Source organism: Drosophila nasuta, chromosome 2L (assembly GCF_023558535.2).
Source record: "Drosophila nasuta strain 15112-1781.00 chromosome 2L, ASM2355853v1, whole genome shotgun sequence".
In the NCBI taxonomy this organism is placed as follows: Eukaryota; Metazoa; Arthropoda; class Insecta; order Diptera; family Drosophilidae; genus Drosophila; species Drosophila nasuta.
This window is the reverse complement of record NC_083455.1, coordinates 16,712,307-16,726,629: the sequence shown is the minus strand read 5'-3', so window position 1 is coordinate 16,726,629 and position 14,323 is coordinate 16,712,307. Positions and strand designations below refer to the sequence as shown.

At 39.5% G+C, this 14,323-nt stretch overlaps 2 protein-coding genes across 5 annotated transcripts in view; one reads left to right on the top strand and one right to left on the bottom strand.

Moving 5' to 3' along the window:
• The window catches only part of LOC132798434 (neural-cadherin), a 145,355-nt gene that overhangs the window by 63,802 nt on the left and 67,230 nt on the right, over nucleotides 1-14,323 (top strand).
• LOC132798437 (homeobox protein slou-like) lies at nucleotides 8,681-11,265 on the bottom strand. Of its 4 annotated transcripts, none has more exons than XM_060810293.1 (4): nucleotides 11,169-11,265; nucleotides 10,210-10,507; nucleotides 10,020-10,091; nucleotides 8,681-9,960 (listed from the first exon to the last, which is right to left on the bottom strand). In XM_060810293.1, the coding sequence occupies exons 3-4, from the start codon at nucleotides 10,035-10,037 to the stop codon at nucleotides 8,764-8,766; spliced, it is 1,215 nt and encodes a 404-aa protein (XP_060666276.1). In that variant the 5' UTR covers nucleotides 10,038-10,091; nucleotides 10,210-10,507; nucleotides 11,169-11,265; the 3' UTR covers nucleotides 8,681-8,763. The 4 variants fall into 4 exon arrangements, with proteins under 4 accessions (XP_060666276.1, XP_060666274.1, XP_060666278.1 ...); XM_060810291.1 differs by having other exon boundaries at nucleotides 11,087-11,193; XM_060810295.1 differs by lacking the exon at nucleotides 11,169-11,265 and adding an exon at nucleotides 10,577-11,056.

The window sequence follows — 14,323 nt, the reverse complement described above, 5'->3', positions numbered from 1 at the left end:
GAAACCTTTTACCTGATCCACAACAATTGAGCCACTGTTAAATGGGAAATGAAGCCTATTTTCGGCTCCAAAAAGGGGTTGCCATCAAAATTGGCGCTCATAAAAATCGCATTAAATAAAATAAGCAAAATTTGCATGACACACTTGACTTGGACCCCAAACAATAGCCGCCCGATTGTTACACACATCATAAATTTTGTGCAAAACCGAAACCGACTCGGTATCGAACCAAACAAAAAAAAAAATTCTTTCTCTCACTCACTTTTTCCCATGGCCAAGAAGTTATTAGGCGTTGTGTTTTTGGCCTTTTGCGTTTTCGCTTTTTGTTTGCGAGGAGGCGCATAAAATGTTCGAGGCAGTTTTCTAATTTCTGGGGCGGAAATAAGTGCTCATAAAAAATGTTCATGCTGCTCGTAAAAATTGCCAAGCAGCAGCCTTGCCGTGGTATCAATAATACGTATACGCAGCATTACACGAACTAAACAAGCCGGCAGCTAGCTAGCACAAAATAAAACAATAACAATATCGTCGTTGGGCGCTAAACGCCTCTCTCGTATCATATTCGATAATGTTTTCATGTGCCGGAGCCCATCATCCAGTTTATGGCCAACGCCTTTTGGCCTTTAGCTCCTTTTTTGGCCAAACTATTGCGCTATTTGTAAATAGTTTTGTTTGATTCTCCAGTAGACGAAAAAAAGACATTTTAGTCGTTGAAAATGTTTTCAATTGCACATACGCACTTTGTTCTTTTTTTATTTTTTTTGTCGCTCTTCTTGATGGTCGTAAATTCCATCATCAGTCTTTTCGGCTTTGAACTTTCACTTGCTGCTATTCGCACGCTCTTTGCGGCCATTTGTCTGGATTGCAGGCGACGACATTTCAGTTCATCATTTATGATCGATGCTTTAACCAACTCGCTGCTTAAATTTAAATCAATAATAAATATTTCTCTCTCTCTTTTCATTTGCAGGTATGTACAACATTTTAACTACAACTAAAGTGCAGTTAAGGTAGGAGCTTAAACATATTAAATTTAAGGAATGAAAAATGACATTTCCGACTTTGGCATCTTGATTTACTTGCTTCCTCTTGCGTTGGCCGCAAGTGACAGAAAGTCAACAAGTTGCCCAAAGTGGCAGCTGCATTTGCAACGCAACTGTCGACAACTGTCTTGAGAGCTGCCAATGCCCAAGACAAAATGCAAAGAAAAACGAATAGAAAGAGACAGACTAAAAGAAAGAGCAAGCGAAATAAATATATATTTACTTACGACCATTAAACAAAGCGACATTTCGCCCGAAGCTTGAGATGTGCTACTCTCTGTACACTTTTTTTTTGGCAATATTTAAGCAAAAGTTTGCTAGCTTAAAGCTGGAAAAAAGTAGTAGACTCTAGGCTGCGACGCGTGTCTGATGCAATAAATCTTGCAGATTATTTTAATTTCATGCAAACTATTCGAGACGACTCGAGGCTGAGCCTCAGCTGAGCTGAGCCCTTGAAGTGGAGTAAAGTGGCGCGCTGAGTTTGCCTGTCAACAACTTTCGCGACTCGAATGCGTAACGCTAACGCCAACAGCAATACTACCAACAAAAAACAATAGATAACACAAACACTCACACACACACTAAGTCGCAAAAACAAAACTGAAAAAAAGTTGGCGTTACACGAGCAGTGTCTTTAGAGCAGCAGTTTCAAGCTACCAGCTACCAGCTGGCAGCCACCCATCCATATCCCACAGACAGACAATGATAATATGCAGCCGAAATACTAAAGCATAGCGTAGCCAAAAAGAAATCAGGTTAAAATCCACAAAAACGCAGCACACGAAGCGTAGACGAAGTCGCAAACGAAGTCTCTGAGAGAGCGAGAGCAAGTTCAAAAAGAGCAAGGAATTTCAGAGAGCGTCAAGTGAGGGGCACAATTTTTCGAAGTTTTAACAGCAGTTGTTGTGGTTTCTATGTTAAATGTGAGTAACTTAGCAGGAGAAGTGAACAGAGAGAAACTTAACAGTGGAACTCAACAATGAAACGTAGCAATGGAACTTAACAGTGGAACTTGCAAGTGAAACTTAACAGTGGAACTTAACAGTTGAGTTTGGTATTTCAACTTAACAGTTGACAAAGTTTAACAGTGGATGGCAATGGACAGTTTGTTGGGGAAGGCAACAATGTAATGTAGTGGTAATTATTCCACAAGTTGAGGAAGTATAAAGTTAAAGAAGTGCTAAGTTCTTAACATTCTTAACATTGGGGGACTTCTGTTAGCTATTACTCATTGTGGAAGCCAACTTCCAGCCTTGACTTTGAAATATTGGGGAGTAAATGTTAATTGACTTAGAACAAATATTAACAAATATTAATATAAATAATATTAATTTAAACAAAAGAGTCTTTTAGTAAACATTTTATTCAATATTAAACTAAATAGTCAATGTAAATTATTGGCTTTAGAAGAATATTCCTTTAAAAAACTTTGTCCACAACTGTCAGAATTGCATCCAGTTTAACAATGTTGTGGTCTTTATGATCCACTTTTAGTAACAGAATAGGCAAATTCCCCTCACCCACTCACGTGGATGCTAAACGTAGCTACACAACAATGTTAAATGCAGGTTTACAGTCTGAATTTTAGTTAACAGTCGGCTGCATTTCTCCACTCTAGACTGTTAAGCTCCTAGCCAACACATCGTATGTTAAACGCACATGACGTATACGCCTCATCTTCACTCTTCACTTTGTGGAATCTTTTGCACGCTCTGCAATTTGTTGCACATTCGAAAAAATTTAACAGCGCTTTAGCAGCGCCGGCATTCGTCAGGTCTTTGAACTCAACGTTGCGGGTCTCCCCACCGCCTGCGGCTCGAGACTCAGGGCCAAGTTGGCTGCGTTTTATGCCAAGCGCTGCTTCAACTGTTCTGTAGTTGTTGTCCAACGAAGCATGCAAGGCATGTTGAACATGAATGTGAATGCGAATGTGAGTGCAAGTGCAAGTGCGAGTGTGAATCTGACAGTGAATGAATTGTTGAATAGAAATTCTTGTAGCATTTTGCTGACCTTGAGCAGTTGGCAATTGACTTTCGCTTTTGCTCTTTCTTCACTGGTTCAACGGCCTTAAAGTTACTGTTGCTGCTGCTGCTGCTACGGTTGCAACATATGAGTAATAGGTTATTCTCAGCTTGGCATTTTGCTGAGCAATAACTGCGAGGACACTTTAGAAAGGCCAACTGCGAAGGTCTTCACCTCGCCTCGCCACAAGAACCTCGAGCAGAGCTTAAACAAATGTGCCTGCGCCTCCCTAAAACATTTTACGCCCACTTGGCAATGCTTTTCACACACCTACACAGAGAAAATCAGAGAGAGATAGAGAGAGAGAAACACCCACACACATACATATAGTTAATGCCGCAGCAAGTCATTGTGGGCGCGTCTATTGAAAGCGAGCCTGTGTGCCACTTGACCATATTTATGGCCTGGTTCCCGCTGCAACTCCCACTTCAGTTCTCAGTGCTCCATTCTCGCGCACTTTTCAATAAACTGCTTAGTCGGGTGCATGGAACCGCAACAACAACAACAACCACAAACAAAACGATATCTTGCAGTGCTCCGTGATTTATAAGTGCAGCCTCCCTTCATCTCTCCCTCTCTCTCTGCGTTTTCCTTTGCGATCTGCTGCGTTGGTGCTTTGCATCTTGTTGCTATCAAAGTGCAAATAAATTACCAACTCCTGCACTCCGCTTCCCTTCTGCGAAGCGGCAACTCCTTCTTTCGCAATGTGCAGCCTAAGCGTTTTCTGATTAACTGCAAACACCTGTGGCGCAATCTGGCTGACTTAAAACCCAAGACTTCAACTTGCATATCGCAACAAAGATTGCTCTCTATTGAAGACAGTCAAAATTGGGAATAAAGATTTTAACATGATTTTAGCTATTGAATTATAATAAAAATACAAAACAATTCCCTTTATTAGAAGTACAATTGAATATAATTTTGTGTTAAAGCAAATTCAATTTTCAAAAGTCCATTTAAAAATAATTTTGAGTAATAGAAAATTAATGGAATTTGAGCTCAATAATATTTTTTTAAATTCATTGATTATACAGAATAGTTTTCTTTTAGAATTCATTGATTCTGCCAAATAGTTTTAGTATTTTAAAATACTTTATTCCCATTTGCAAAATAATGGAAAAATAAACAGGAAAGTTTATTTTCAATTCCCCACAATTTGTACGAACTTAAAATGTTTTGCCAAGCTTTGCATTCATTTTCCATGCACATCAGATATCTCAATTTGCAGATTTTATATTTAAATTGCAAGCTTATTGTTGAATTCACAAAATGTTTGCCTTCAAGGAGTTTAGTGTTTGCTAACGCAATGATTCACAGCTAATTAAATGTCGCATTGCCGAATATTTGTGGCCTCTTCGCTTTGCTCGTCAGACTCAAGAATTTTAATTAGACCTCAGACCAAAAGCAAACACATACACACGCACAGCGAGAGACCAAAAATGCAGCAATGTAATTGTGGCACCTGCTGCCAGGCCGCAATTATGTCAACTATTTGTGCGCTTCAATTGTTGTTGTTGTTGTTGCTGGCAATCATTAACCGAATGCCATTCACTTTTGCTTTCACTTTCAATTGTGTGCGTGTTGACACCTTGAAGCACAAGCGACACGTGTCAAAAGTCAACAGAAAGTGTCACGCCCACATGACGATGCTTTTAATTGTTTTGCAAGTCCTTTGGCTGCCCCATTGAGACAAGGCATGAAGCATATCTGATTGAATTTTAATGCGCAACGTTGATTAACTGACAGTTTAGTGTATTTTTTTTTAAAGTTTTATACTTTTATGATTCAATTGAATTATTGAATAATTAAAATGAATTATCATTACATTAAATATTATTAATAAGGATTTCAGAGGGTATTTAGAGTGCGTTGCACGTTTTTATTTCGTATTTGTCGCCTTTTGTGTTGATGGCCAAGCCCAAGCAACGCCCATTCTCCTGCCATTGCCTGCCACACTTGTTGGCGCCACGCAGTTGCTGACGCAGATAATAATGATAATCATGATCATTACGTTGCAAAATTAAGATTACGTTTCGTTGGGCCACTTGAGCTAAAGTTTTTTTTTCGTTATTATACCAGCCACCCATAGGGTAGAGGGGAATCATAACTTTGTGCCGGAAGGAAATATATGTATGTGATAGGCTGAAGGAGGCATCTCCGAGAGTAGTCTTAAAGCTATAGTATAACTTTCGGTACAGACAAAAATAACTATACCCTTTATGATTCCTGAAAATTAGTTTTGCAATCAGATGAAAATTGTAGGAGTTATTAAAGAAATACTTTTGTGTGGAAAAACGACAATATGGTATATTTTGCTTTCTATGGTATATTTTGAATGTAGTATTACATCAATATACCAAATATAACCATTGGCATATTTTTAGTATTTTTGGGTATATTCATTTGGTATATTTTAAAATGAATGGAATGTTGTACTGTAACAATATACCAAATATAACAATTAGTATATTTTTAGTATTTTTGCGGTATATAAATTTGCAATGTTTTAAAATGAATACCGCACTGTCTTGCATTTACGAGTATTCAGAAAGGGTGGCGGGTATCTCATAGTCAAGCAAACTTTACTGTATTTTTTTTTTGGGCTACGCATTTACATAAATTATTTAGCGCCGACTAAAAGTGAACGAAAAGTGAACGAAACTGAACTAAACGAAACTGTGTCGAAACTGAGAAACTGAGGTCATCATAAATCCACAAAGCACAGAGCAAAATTCTTTTTAGTCCTTGGCTGCATGCCTAATGATTACAGTCCTTTGAGATCGTCGCTTGGCGCTCGCAAAAAACATGTAGTGAACCATGGCGAAAGCGGCTCATCAATTGTCGGGAAAAGACTTCAGGTAAAAAAGGGGAGGAGACGAGACGAGACGCGATGAGATGACTTTGAGTTCGAGTCTGGCGCAAATTAGTGGAAAGAGCAAAAGGTTCAATAGGAAGATAGCTAGCGGGCAAGAGTAATGAAAGAAAGACAGAGAGAGAGAGAGAGAGAGGCCGATGGGAAGCTGCTCTGAATCAATGTCGATAGTCGGCATTTGTCACGTGCAGCGACAGCTGCCGTCAATTGGCGGTGGCAATGGCGGTACCGGAGGCGGTGATGTTGGCGGTGGTGCAACCAAAGTCATTCTGTGTCGGTTTGTTTGTGAATTGTGTGTGTGTGAGTGTGCACACCGTTTGATTGAAAGGCGTTGCGATATGCACGACTTATACATGTGCCACCTTGTATACACACACACAGACACACATACGCACTGTGTTTTTGTCCGCCATGTTGGCTGCCACAAAAACCTCGCCAAAGTTGCCAGTCGTCGAAATGAAAACAAAAAAGCAAAAAAAAGAGAAAAAAAATATTGTGTAGTTCTTTTTGGATTGTGAAATGTTTGAGGGCTTTTGCATATTTGTAGCACGCGCATTGACGAACAATCACTCAGTCGGGCAGCCAGTCCGTCTGCCAGTTAGTCATTCAATCAGTTATTCAGTCAGTCATTCAACCCAACCAACGTATGTATGTGTTGCACATCATTGAATCGCTTTGTGCTTTACATTAATATACAGTCGATTATTACGCAAACATGTTAATTTGCTGCAAGTTTAATCAAGTACTTTCCAATGCCGTATTAAAGCTGTCAAAATGCGCAATTTAACTGCAGCGAGAATTCACCTTTTAATAAATGTTGTGCCGCTTCTGCTTTGAGGGCAAGTGCAGCAAAGAAATGTTCTCATGTGCTGACCATTTCACGATAAAGCTGCGCTGCACTTCCAGCTATTTGCCACTCACACACACTGAGCTGCGACTGTGCGATAAAGTTGACACTTTATGCGTTTTGATGCGACGAAGCAACAGCAACAGCAACAGCCACATCGAAAGTCTCTGCAGCTGCCTGAAGCGGCTTGATGCCATTTTACAGCGCTTAAAATTGCGCAATTGCAAACCTGTTTGCTTTTTTTGCCTCTGATTTTTGACTGCATAACTTCGTTTGGGAAATTGTAATTTAAAGAGAGAGAAATGATAAATTGACGGATTTATAGTATTTAAATATAGAATGAAGAAAAATATGTCAAAAGCTTTTCGATTTCGAGTCGTATCTATTGGGTTTAAATGCGTAATTCAGCACAAACTAAAATAATCTGAAAAATAGAAATATGATCTATAAAAATACCTAAAAATTGCTATATTTTGAACTACAATTTTATGGCAACAATATTTTATAATAGTTCTAAATAATATATTCATTTATAAAAGCTCAAACTAAACTTACATGCGAAGCGTTGGTTGGCTCGCTTTGGTAGCCTCACTAGCTTTAGATTGGTATTTATTTTTTTTTTTTGGTTCTGTTTGCAAGTGAAACACACAGTCAGAATCTAGAATTGCAACAGAAAAAATCTTCCACTTTCCATTTTTCACCACTTTCTTATGCCTTAAACAATTGGGGAAATTCGTTGACGATTTCGCGCACTAACTGCTGATCGGATGCACTGCATTCGGTCTCCTCGCAAAATATGCGGATGAAGATCTTCATGAGATCGAGAAGGCGATGCTGATGCTCCTGATAGTTTGTGTTGCGCAAAATGCGACGACACAGCTCCAAATAGCACGGACGTAACTAACATCCAGATTATTAGTAAGATAAATATATAATACATATATTATTACTTACCACATTGCCCGCATCCAGATCGGAGAATTGACGCACCACAATATCGATGAGCACCTTAATATCGTTTGTATAAAACATGCCAGCCGTATCCGGATGACTGAAGATGTCAATAAACATGCGCAGCACCGTGTTCATGTGCTCATTGTGATGCTTCAGCAGTCGCGTTGGATCATCTAAGTCAAATTCAAATCAAATTCACTTTTAGTAAAAGTAATCACAAAATAAATTACAAATTGTTTGGCTTTAACTTCTCGATTGAGCAGCAACAACAGCTTCTCGGTGAACACTTTGGCTGTGGGCAGATTCTGCATGGCTTCGATGATAACATTCACCGCATGCTCGCTAAACTGTTGATTGAATGCCAGTATCAAAGCGATCATCATATCCACCAGCACCTCCGGGTTGTTGCCCTCGACAATTTCCAGCAAAAAGCTGGCAAAGTGCACGCCCAAATAATCTGCAAAAGTTAAATACAAAATTAATAGATATGTAAGTGAATAAAATAATTGAAAATGTACTAATCTATCTCCAAAATACGAGCAATTCGTTATGATTATATAGTATATTGGAAATTCTCTGACGAAAACATCGCATGCGACAATATTTAACGTGGAAAAACATATAACAGAACATGTTTTCATTTTAAGTAAAAGAATAATTTTGGAATCTTTTTTCTGTTTAAAGATTTTTGCATATATTATCGAAATGAATGCAAAAAAGAAACCAATTTATGTATTTTATAGTAAAAAAAAAAACTTTCTAAGATCAATCTTAGCTCTTAATAAAAGTGTTAATCCAGACAAACTGAAAGAAAATTCTTTCAGTTTATGTTTTTTCACTGTAAATATCACGTGACAAAATTTTGTCTGTGAATTAGCCATATACAAATTTTTGACTTTAAAGTTAAACAACCAAAATCAGAGCTATGTATTACGTTAACAATTTGAGAATCGCAGAGAAGGGATGTTCAGAATTTATTGACAAACAAAAGCTAAGAGCTACAACATTTTATGCTTTAATGATTGCTACTGCAAACGCTTCGCATCGTGTGTGATGCCCAGCAGCTCCTTGGGCGTCGGCACTTTGCCGGTAACATGGACAGCAACTGCCTCCAGATACGGATTGATGGCGCCATTGTTCAACTGATCCAGGCTGGTCAACGTAACACGCAATGCCTCGCACGACAAATCGAAACTGAGATTCGTTTTCCGACGCAGCGCATCGACAATTTGATAGACATCCGATGACTCCACCTTCAGCTGTCCTCGGCCATTGCTCGATGATGAGGCTGCCGCTGTTCCCGCTAATGCAGCAGCTGCGAGACGATGCGATGGCGATGGACTCTCAATGCTGTCGTCCAGCGCTTGACTGTTGTCGGCACTATTGATGACCGGATTTGTGCAACCATTGCAGCCATCCTCATCGCTCGCCTCATCCGATTTATCCTCCGCTCCCTGGCTGAGACTCAGACTCTGTGGCTCAGCATGCGATGGTTTGCGCGTCGATGACGACGACGCCGTCGCCGCTGCTGCTGCTGCCGACGATGATGAAGCAGCCGACGATGATTTGGCCGCTGCTGCTGAATTGCCATTGGCTGGCGTTGCCGAATTTGAGGCAGTTGCAACACCGTTGGCCGCACTCAGTTGACTGGTCTCCTTGTATGTGGTGACCACATCTTCACTGGTCGTCGTTGTGGTTGTCTCCGATGGCTCCGATGTGATGCTCTTATCCTGTGCCATCTCAGAGGCTGTGACTTTCTGTGCTGCTGCCGCCGCCGCTGCAGCTGCAGTTGCTGCTGCGGTTGCCGCTGCTGCTGCTGTTGATGTGCTGGCCACCTGAGGAGGAGCTGGCAGCGGCTGTTGCTGTTGCTGCTGCAGTTGTTGCTGTTGCTGCGGTGTCTGTATGGTGCAACTGCTGCTCTGCAGCTGCTTGCTGTCCATGCTGGGCGATTCGGGCATGGCATGTGGCACACTAACGCCCACCGCTGGACTCGACATGCTCTTCTTGCTCATGTCCAGACGCTTTGTGGCAGGCGGACTGTTTTGTTGCGATTGCAACGCTTGTTGATGCTGCTGCTGGTGGTGCTGCAACTGTTGCTGGTGCGAAGAGTGTGGATGCGAGTGTGAATGGCGATGCGAATGACTGCGACTGCCACTCAGCTGCTTTTCGCTGTAGCTGTGCGAATAGGACAACGATGAGTCTCCGTCACGTTCCGAACTCTCCTGTAAAAGGGATATCAATTTAATGCACTTCAAATGATTAAAAATTGTTGTATGCATACGGCATAGAGACGCTTCATGGTGTGCTTCTTTTCGCGCAGACGGTCGAGCAGCTAGTCCTTGGACAACAATTCCTTTTCAATGTTTAATAATAAAAAATGTCGACTCAGCTTTTATAATGTGTTTAATACTAAGTACGAATGTACTATCGTTCATACATATGTACATATGTATAAGTACATATAAACTTACCGGCAAAATGCAGTAAAAAAAGAATGAATATTCGTAGGAAAAAGAACAACAAACGTAAGTTCTTTCTCGCTCTCTCGTAGATTGTTTGCTCTAAGCGGAGTTGGGCTACGCTCAGCTGTTGCTCTGACAATATTAAGTAGCCGAAGACGCGATGCTCTGCTGCTGCGGCTTTTTTCTCTGTTGCTGTCGCGGCTGGCTTAAGGCGCAAAACAAAAGTGACCCGTTTGTTGTTGGTGCTGCTAGCGTCTCTCTTACCGGTTATCTCTCTTTCTCTCCTTCTCTTACATGCACATGTACACTGAAAATAAAAAATAAAAAAAAAAAATTTCGGTTCTTGCGAAAAATGTTTTTTTGAGTTTTAAGTTACCACCCGACCCATGGGCAGGGGAGAATTATTTGGCCGCTCCCTAAGCACCCGACCGAGAACTGGTCGATGCCTTTATAAGGTGAAAAACGCCACGAAAAATTGATTGAAGTACTCAATCAGAGGTCCAAATTTGTTTCTTTTATGAAGTCTATAATGGTTTTAATGTGCTCGACATTTCCTTCCTTCAAGAGAGCGTGAATGTTGTTGTGTTTCCCTAGTGTTGGGTAACGTTGGCGTACAATATCGTATTTTTAACAGCTGAGGATTGCATGTGAAGCGTTATCGATAGCTCCACAAGTATCGCACAAGTCGTCCAACGTGACATGCATTTTGAAAAGAGTGGCCTTATCGAAGCCGTTACCACTTAATAAGCGATTAATCGTTTTTGCGAAAAATGTTATTACTCTTTTGCTTTATCTGTTTTGTTGATTGGTTGCTTGGTATTTACCCGCAAATAACGAGCACGACGATTGTTAACACAAAAAAAAAAAAAAAAAAAACTATAAAAACCTGCCACTGCGCGAGTTACCAGTCCAGTGGCCGAGGGAGTCTCATTTGCGAGAGAATTCTGTAATATGTTAGAAATACTCACAAAATAAAGCACTGCGCTGTTTCGAGAACTGAATAAGACTGACTATTTTCGTCAATGGCAATTTATTACAAAAAGGCCTGAACATGTGTGTGTATGTCAGAATCTAAGTATGAGTGTATTATCGTCAGAGTTGCATAGAGTAGGCTTGGAGTTGCATAGAGTAGGCTTGGAGTTTCCGATGGCAGCACACACAGCTGATAGTGTTGCAAAATGTGGCAAAGGCAGCCGGAAAGCCGGGACGCAAAGTGGTGCCAAACAGCGGAGGCATCGCTCGCCTCCAGCGGCAAATCACAATCTTCAATGGGGTCCTCCAGATTGGGAATAGGTAACGGCTCGGCCTGAAGCTCCTGCTCGGCAAGCAAATCAACTTTTTGCTGGATTAAAACAATGACGAGTCGAAGGCCCCAGCAGCCAGTACTCTCTTCTCTATTAAATGTAGTATTAAATACTAGATTTCATATAATAAAATGGAATAAATAAATAAAACAATGACATATTTTCGTTGCAATCCGCCAAAATTGACAAACAAACTACTCCCCAAAGTAGACATGGCTTTTATTGTTTTGCCATGTGCAACAAATTTGGTGCACAAATTCAAGCGATTTGTCGACTGATTCAATATTTAAATTTAATTTGCCAATGGCTTTGCTTTCCTGTGGTTCTCTCTCGACTTTTTGTATGTCGTTTTTGACCACAATCAAATTGTTGAAGCATTGATTTTTATGCACTTCCAGTTGCATTTTCTTTTTCACTTTTTTCATTTCCAATTTTGCCGCGCGAATATCAATTAAAAGAGCTCAGCACACATACATGGCGTATACGCAACGTGTGTATGTATCGTATTATATATTTGCTGGCTGCTGACCTGATTTTTGCTGTGTGCGACTTAGTTGTGTAATTTAAATTGCCAACACGTGTGCTGCTCATTACTCCTCTTTTTGTTGGACAGCCTTTTATTTTACTCACTCTCTCTCCCTCTCTCTTCTGCATATGAATTGTTGCTCATTTTCCCTTTTTATACCCGCTACCTATAGGGTAGAGTATAGGGTAGGGTATTATAACTTTGTGCCTGTATGAAACAGGAAATATAGTATATTCTTGATCAGCGTCAAGAGCTGACGATAAAATCATGTATGTCAATCGTTCTCTGTGTTCTTTTGGCTGACAATCTGGTATATTTTGTATTATATGATATATTTTGTACTATATGGTATATTTTGTACTATTTATTATATTTTGATATTGTACTTTATCCATATACCAAATATAGTTTTCGGTATATTTTAGTATTTTAAAGAAAATGGGTTTACTAAAAATGGGTATCGGATATCTCACAGTCGAGTACACTCGATTGTAGTTTTCTACTTGTTTTTCATTTTATTTTATTGTGTTGTTCTCGCAGTGCGAACTACAACGAATTCTAATTAGTTCAATTACCGCACTCAAACTCACCTCTTGTGCTTCACGTTAATTGTCTCAAGTGTAACTATTTAAATAATAATTACATTTTGCCATTATGTGGCATTTGTTGTTATTATTATTTGTGGGAATGAAACCGAAAGGTATGAGATAGCGAAAGGTTTGAGCATGATTTCATGGAGTAGAGTTCGAAATAATCTTGCAACTAACAGAATTCATTAGATAATAATATTAAATACTCTTTTCTGTACATTCACTATTCTTATTGCTATAATTATATTAAATACTTTTATTTCCATATTAATTATACTTATTGCTACGAGTACTTGCGATAAAAGTAAAATGGTTTGACACTACTTTTCTAGATAACTTTGCAACTTTTGAGCTGTTATTTCAGACCATTTGAATTGACAACTAACTTCATTTATTGTCCAGTAATATTAATTACTTTTTGCCACATATATTATGGTTATAAAAGCAAAAGATTTCACACAAAAATTCTCTTGTAAATAATTCAATAACTTTGCTGGTCATTTGTATGCAAAACTAATTCAATTTATATGTTTATATTTTTTTGTTAGCATTTTCATTCAACTACTTTTGTGGCAAACTGTCTGGCCATGAATGAATGAATGAATGCATTTTGTATTCAAAACTAACTCAATTTATACGCATCGAATGGCTTGTGCTACACAATGTTCAAACTTCCATGTAAACGTGAAAATTTAATTAAAAACTTTATGACAAGATGTTGTTGTAGCTCCTCTAATATTTTTCAAGAAAAACAAATTCTTTATTGTCGCATTTTCATCTTGTTGGCTGCAATTTGTTGTTGTATTTTGTTGTTTTATTTGAAAACAAAAAAAAATGCTTTGGAAAACTTCTGTGGCAGACAATTGTGGCAGCCACAAGAGCAACAAAAGCGCAAAACTTTTCTCATGTAACCAATAATAGCAAAATGAGAAGAAGTTCGTTGATGTTCTCGTTGTTGTTGTTGTTTTTGTCGTTAGCTATTGTTGTTGTTGCTATTATTGTTGCTGTGGGTTTTTGTTGTAGAAGCTAGCTATGATATATTGTCATAAGCGTTGACGAAATGCAAATATAAAAATCACAAGCTGGAAAATCATCTGAAAGCCAAAACGAGAAACGAAAACACACACAGAGACAAAATGTCCACAGAGAGAAAAGAGAGAGAGAGAGAGATACCGATTGAGCATACACAGCTGTGTCTGACAGTGGAGAATCACATGAAAACAACATGTCGCTGACATGTTTAGAGCGACAGTTGGGGGGGGAATGAGGAGTAAGGGAAGGAGGCGGTGAAAAACTCACTTTAGACGCTTGAAAAGTTTTTGGAATGCCTGGGCAAAACTTTTCACATATTTTACTTACAATTAAATGCAATTGTTCGCTGAGAAAGCAGACAGCCAGCCAGGCAGCCAAGCCAACAAGCGCGGAAATGGAAATGGAACTTGCTGTAGCAAGTGAATCAAATGGATAAAGAGAAAGAGAAAGGGAAAGGGAAAAGGGAGAGAGACGACCCTGAAACGAAGGTCGCCAAAAAGCGCTGTGTATAAGAACACATGTAGTATGTGAGCTTGTTTTAATCCCCATCCCACTTGAGTCAGTAACAAACTCAAAATGAAGTTAACATTCAGCCACCTGAATGGCAAGGGACGCGAAGAGCTCGACTCTCGGAGTCGGAGTCAGAGAGTCGGGTGTCTGCGCGTCTGTGT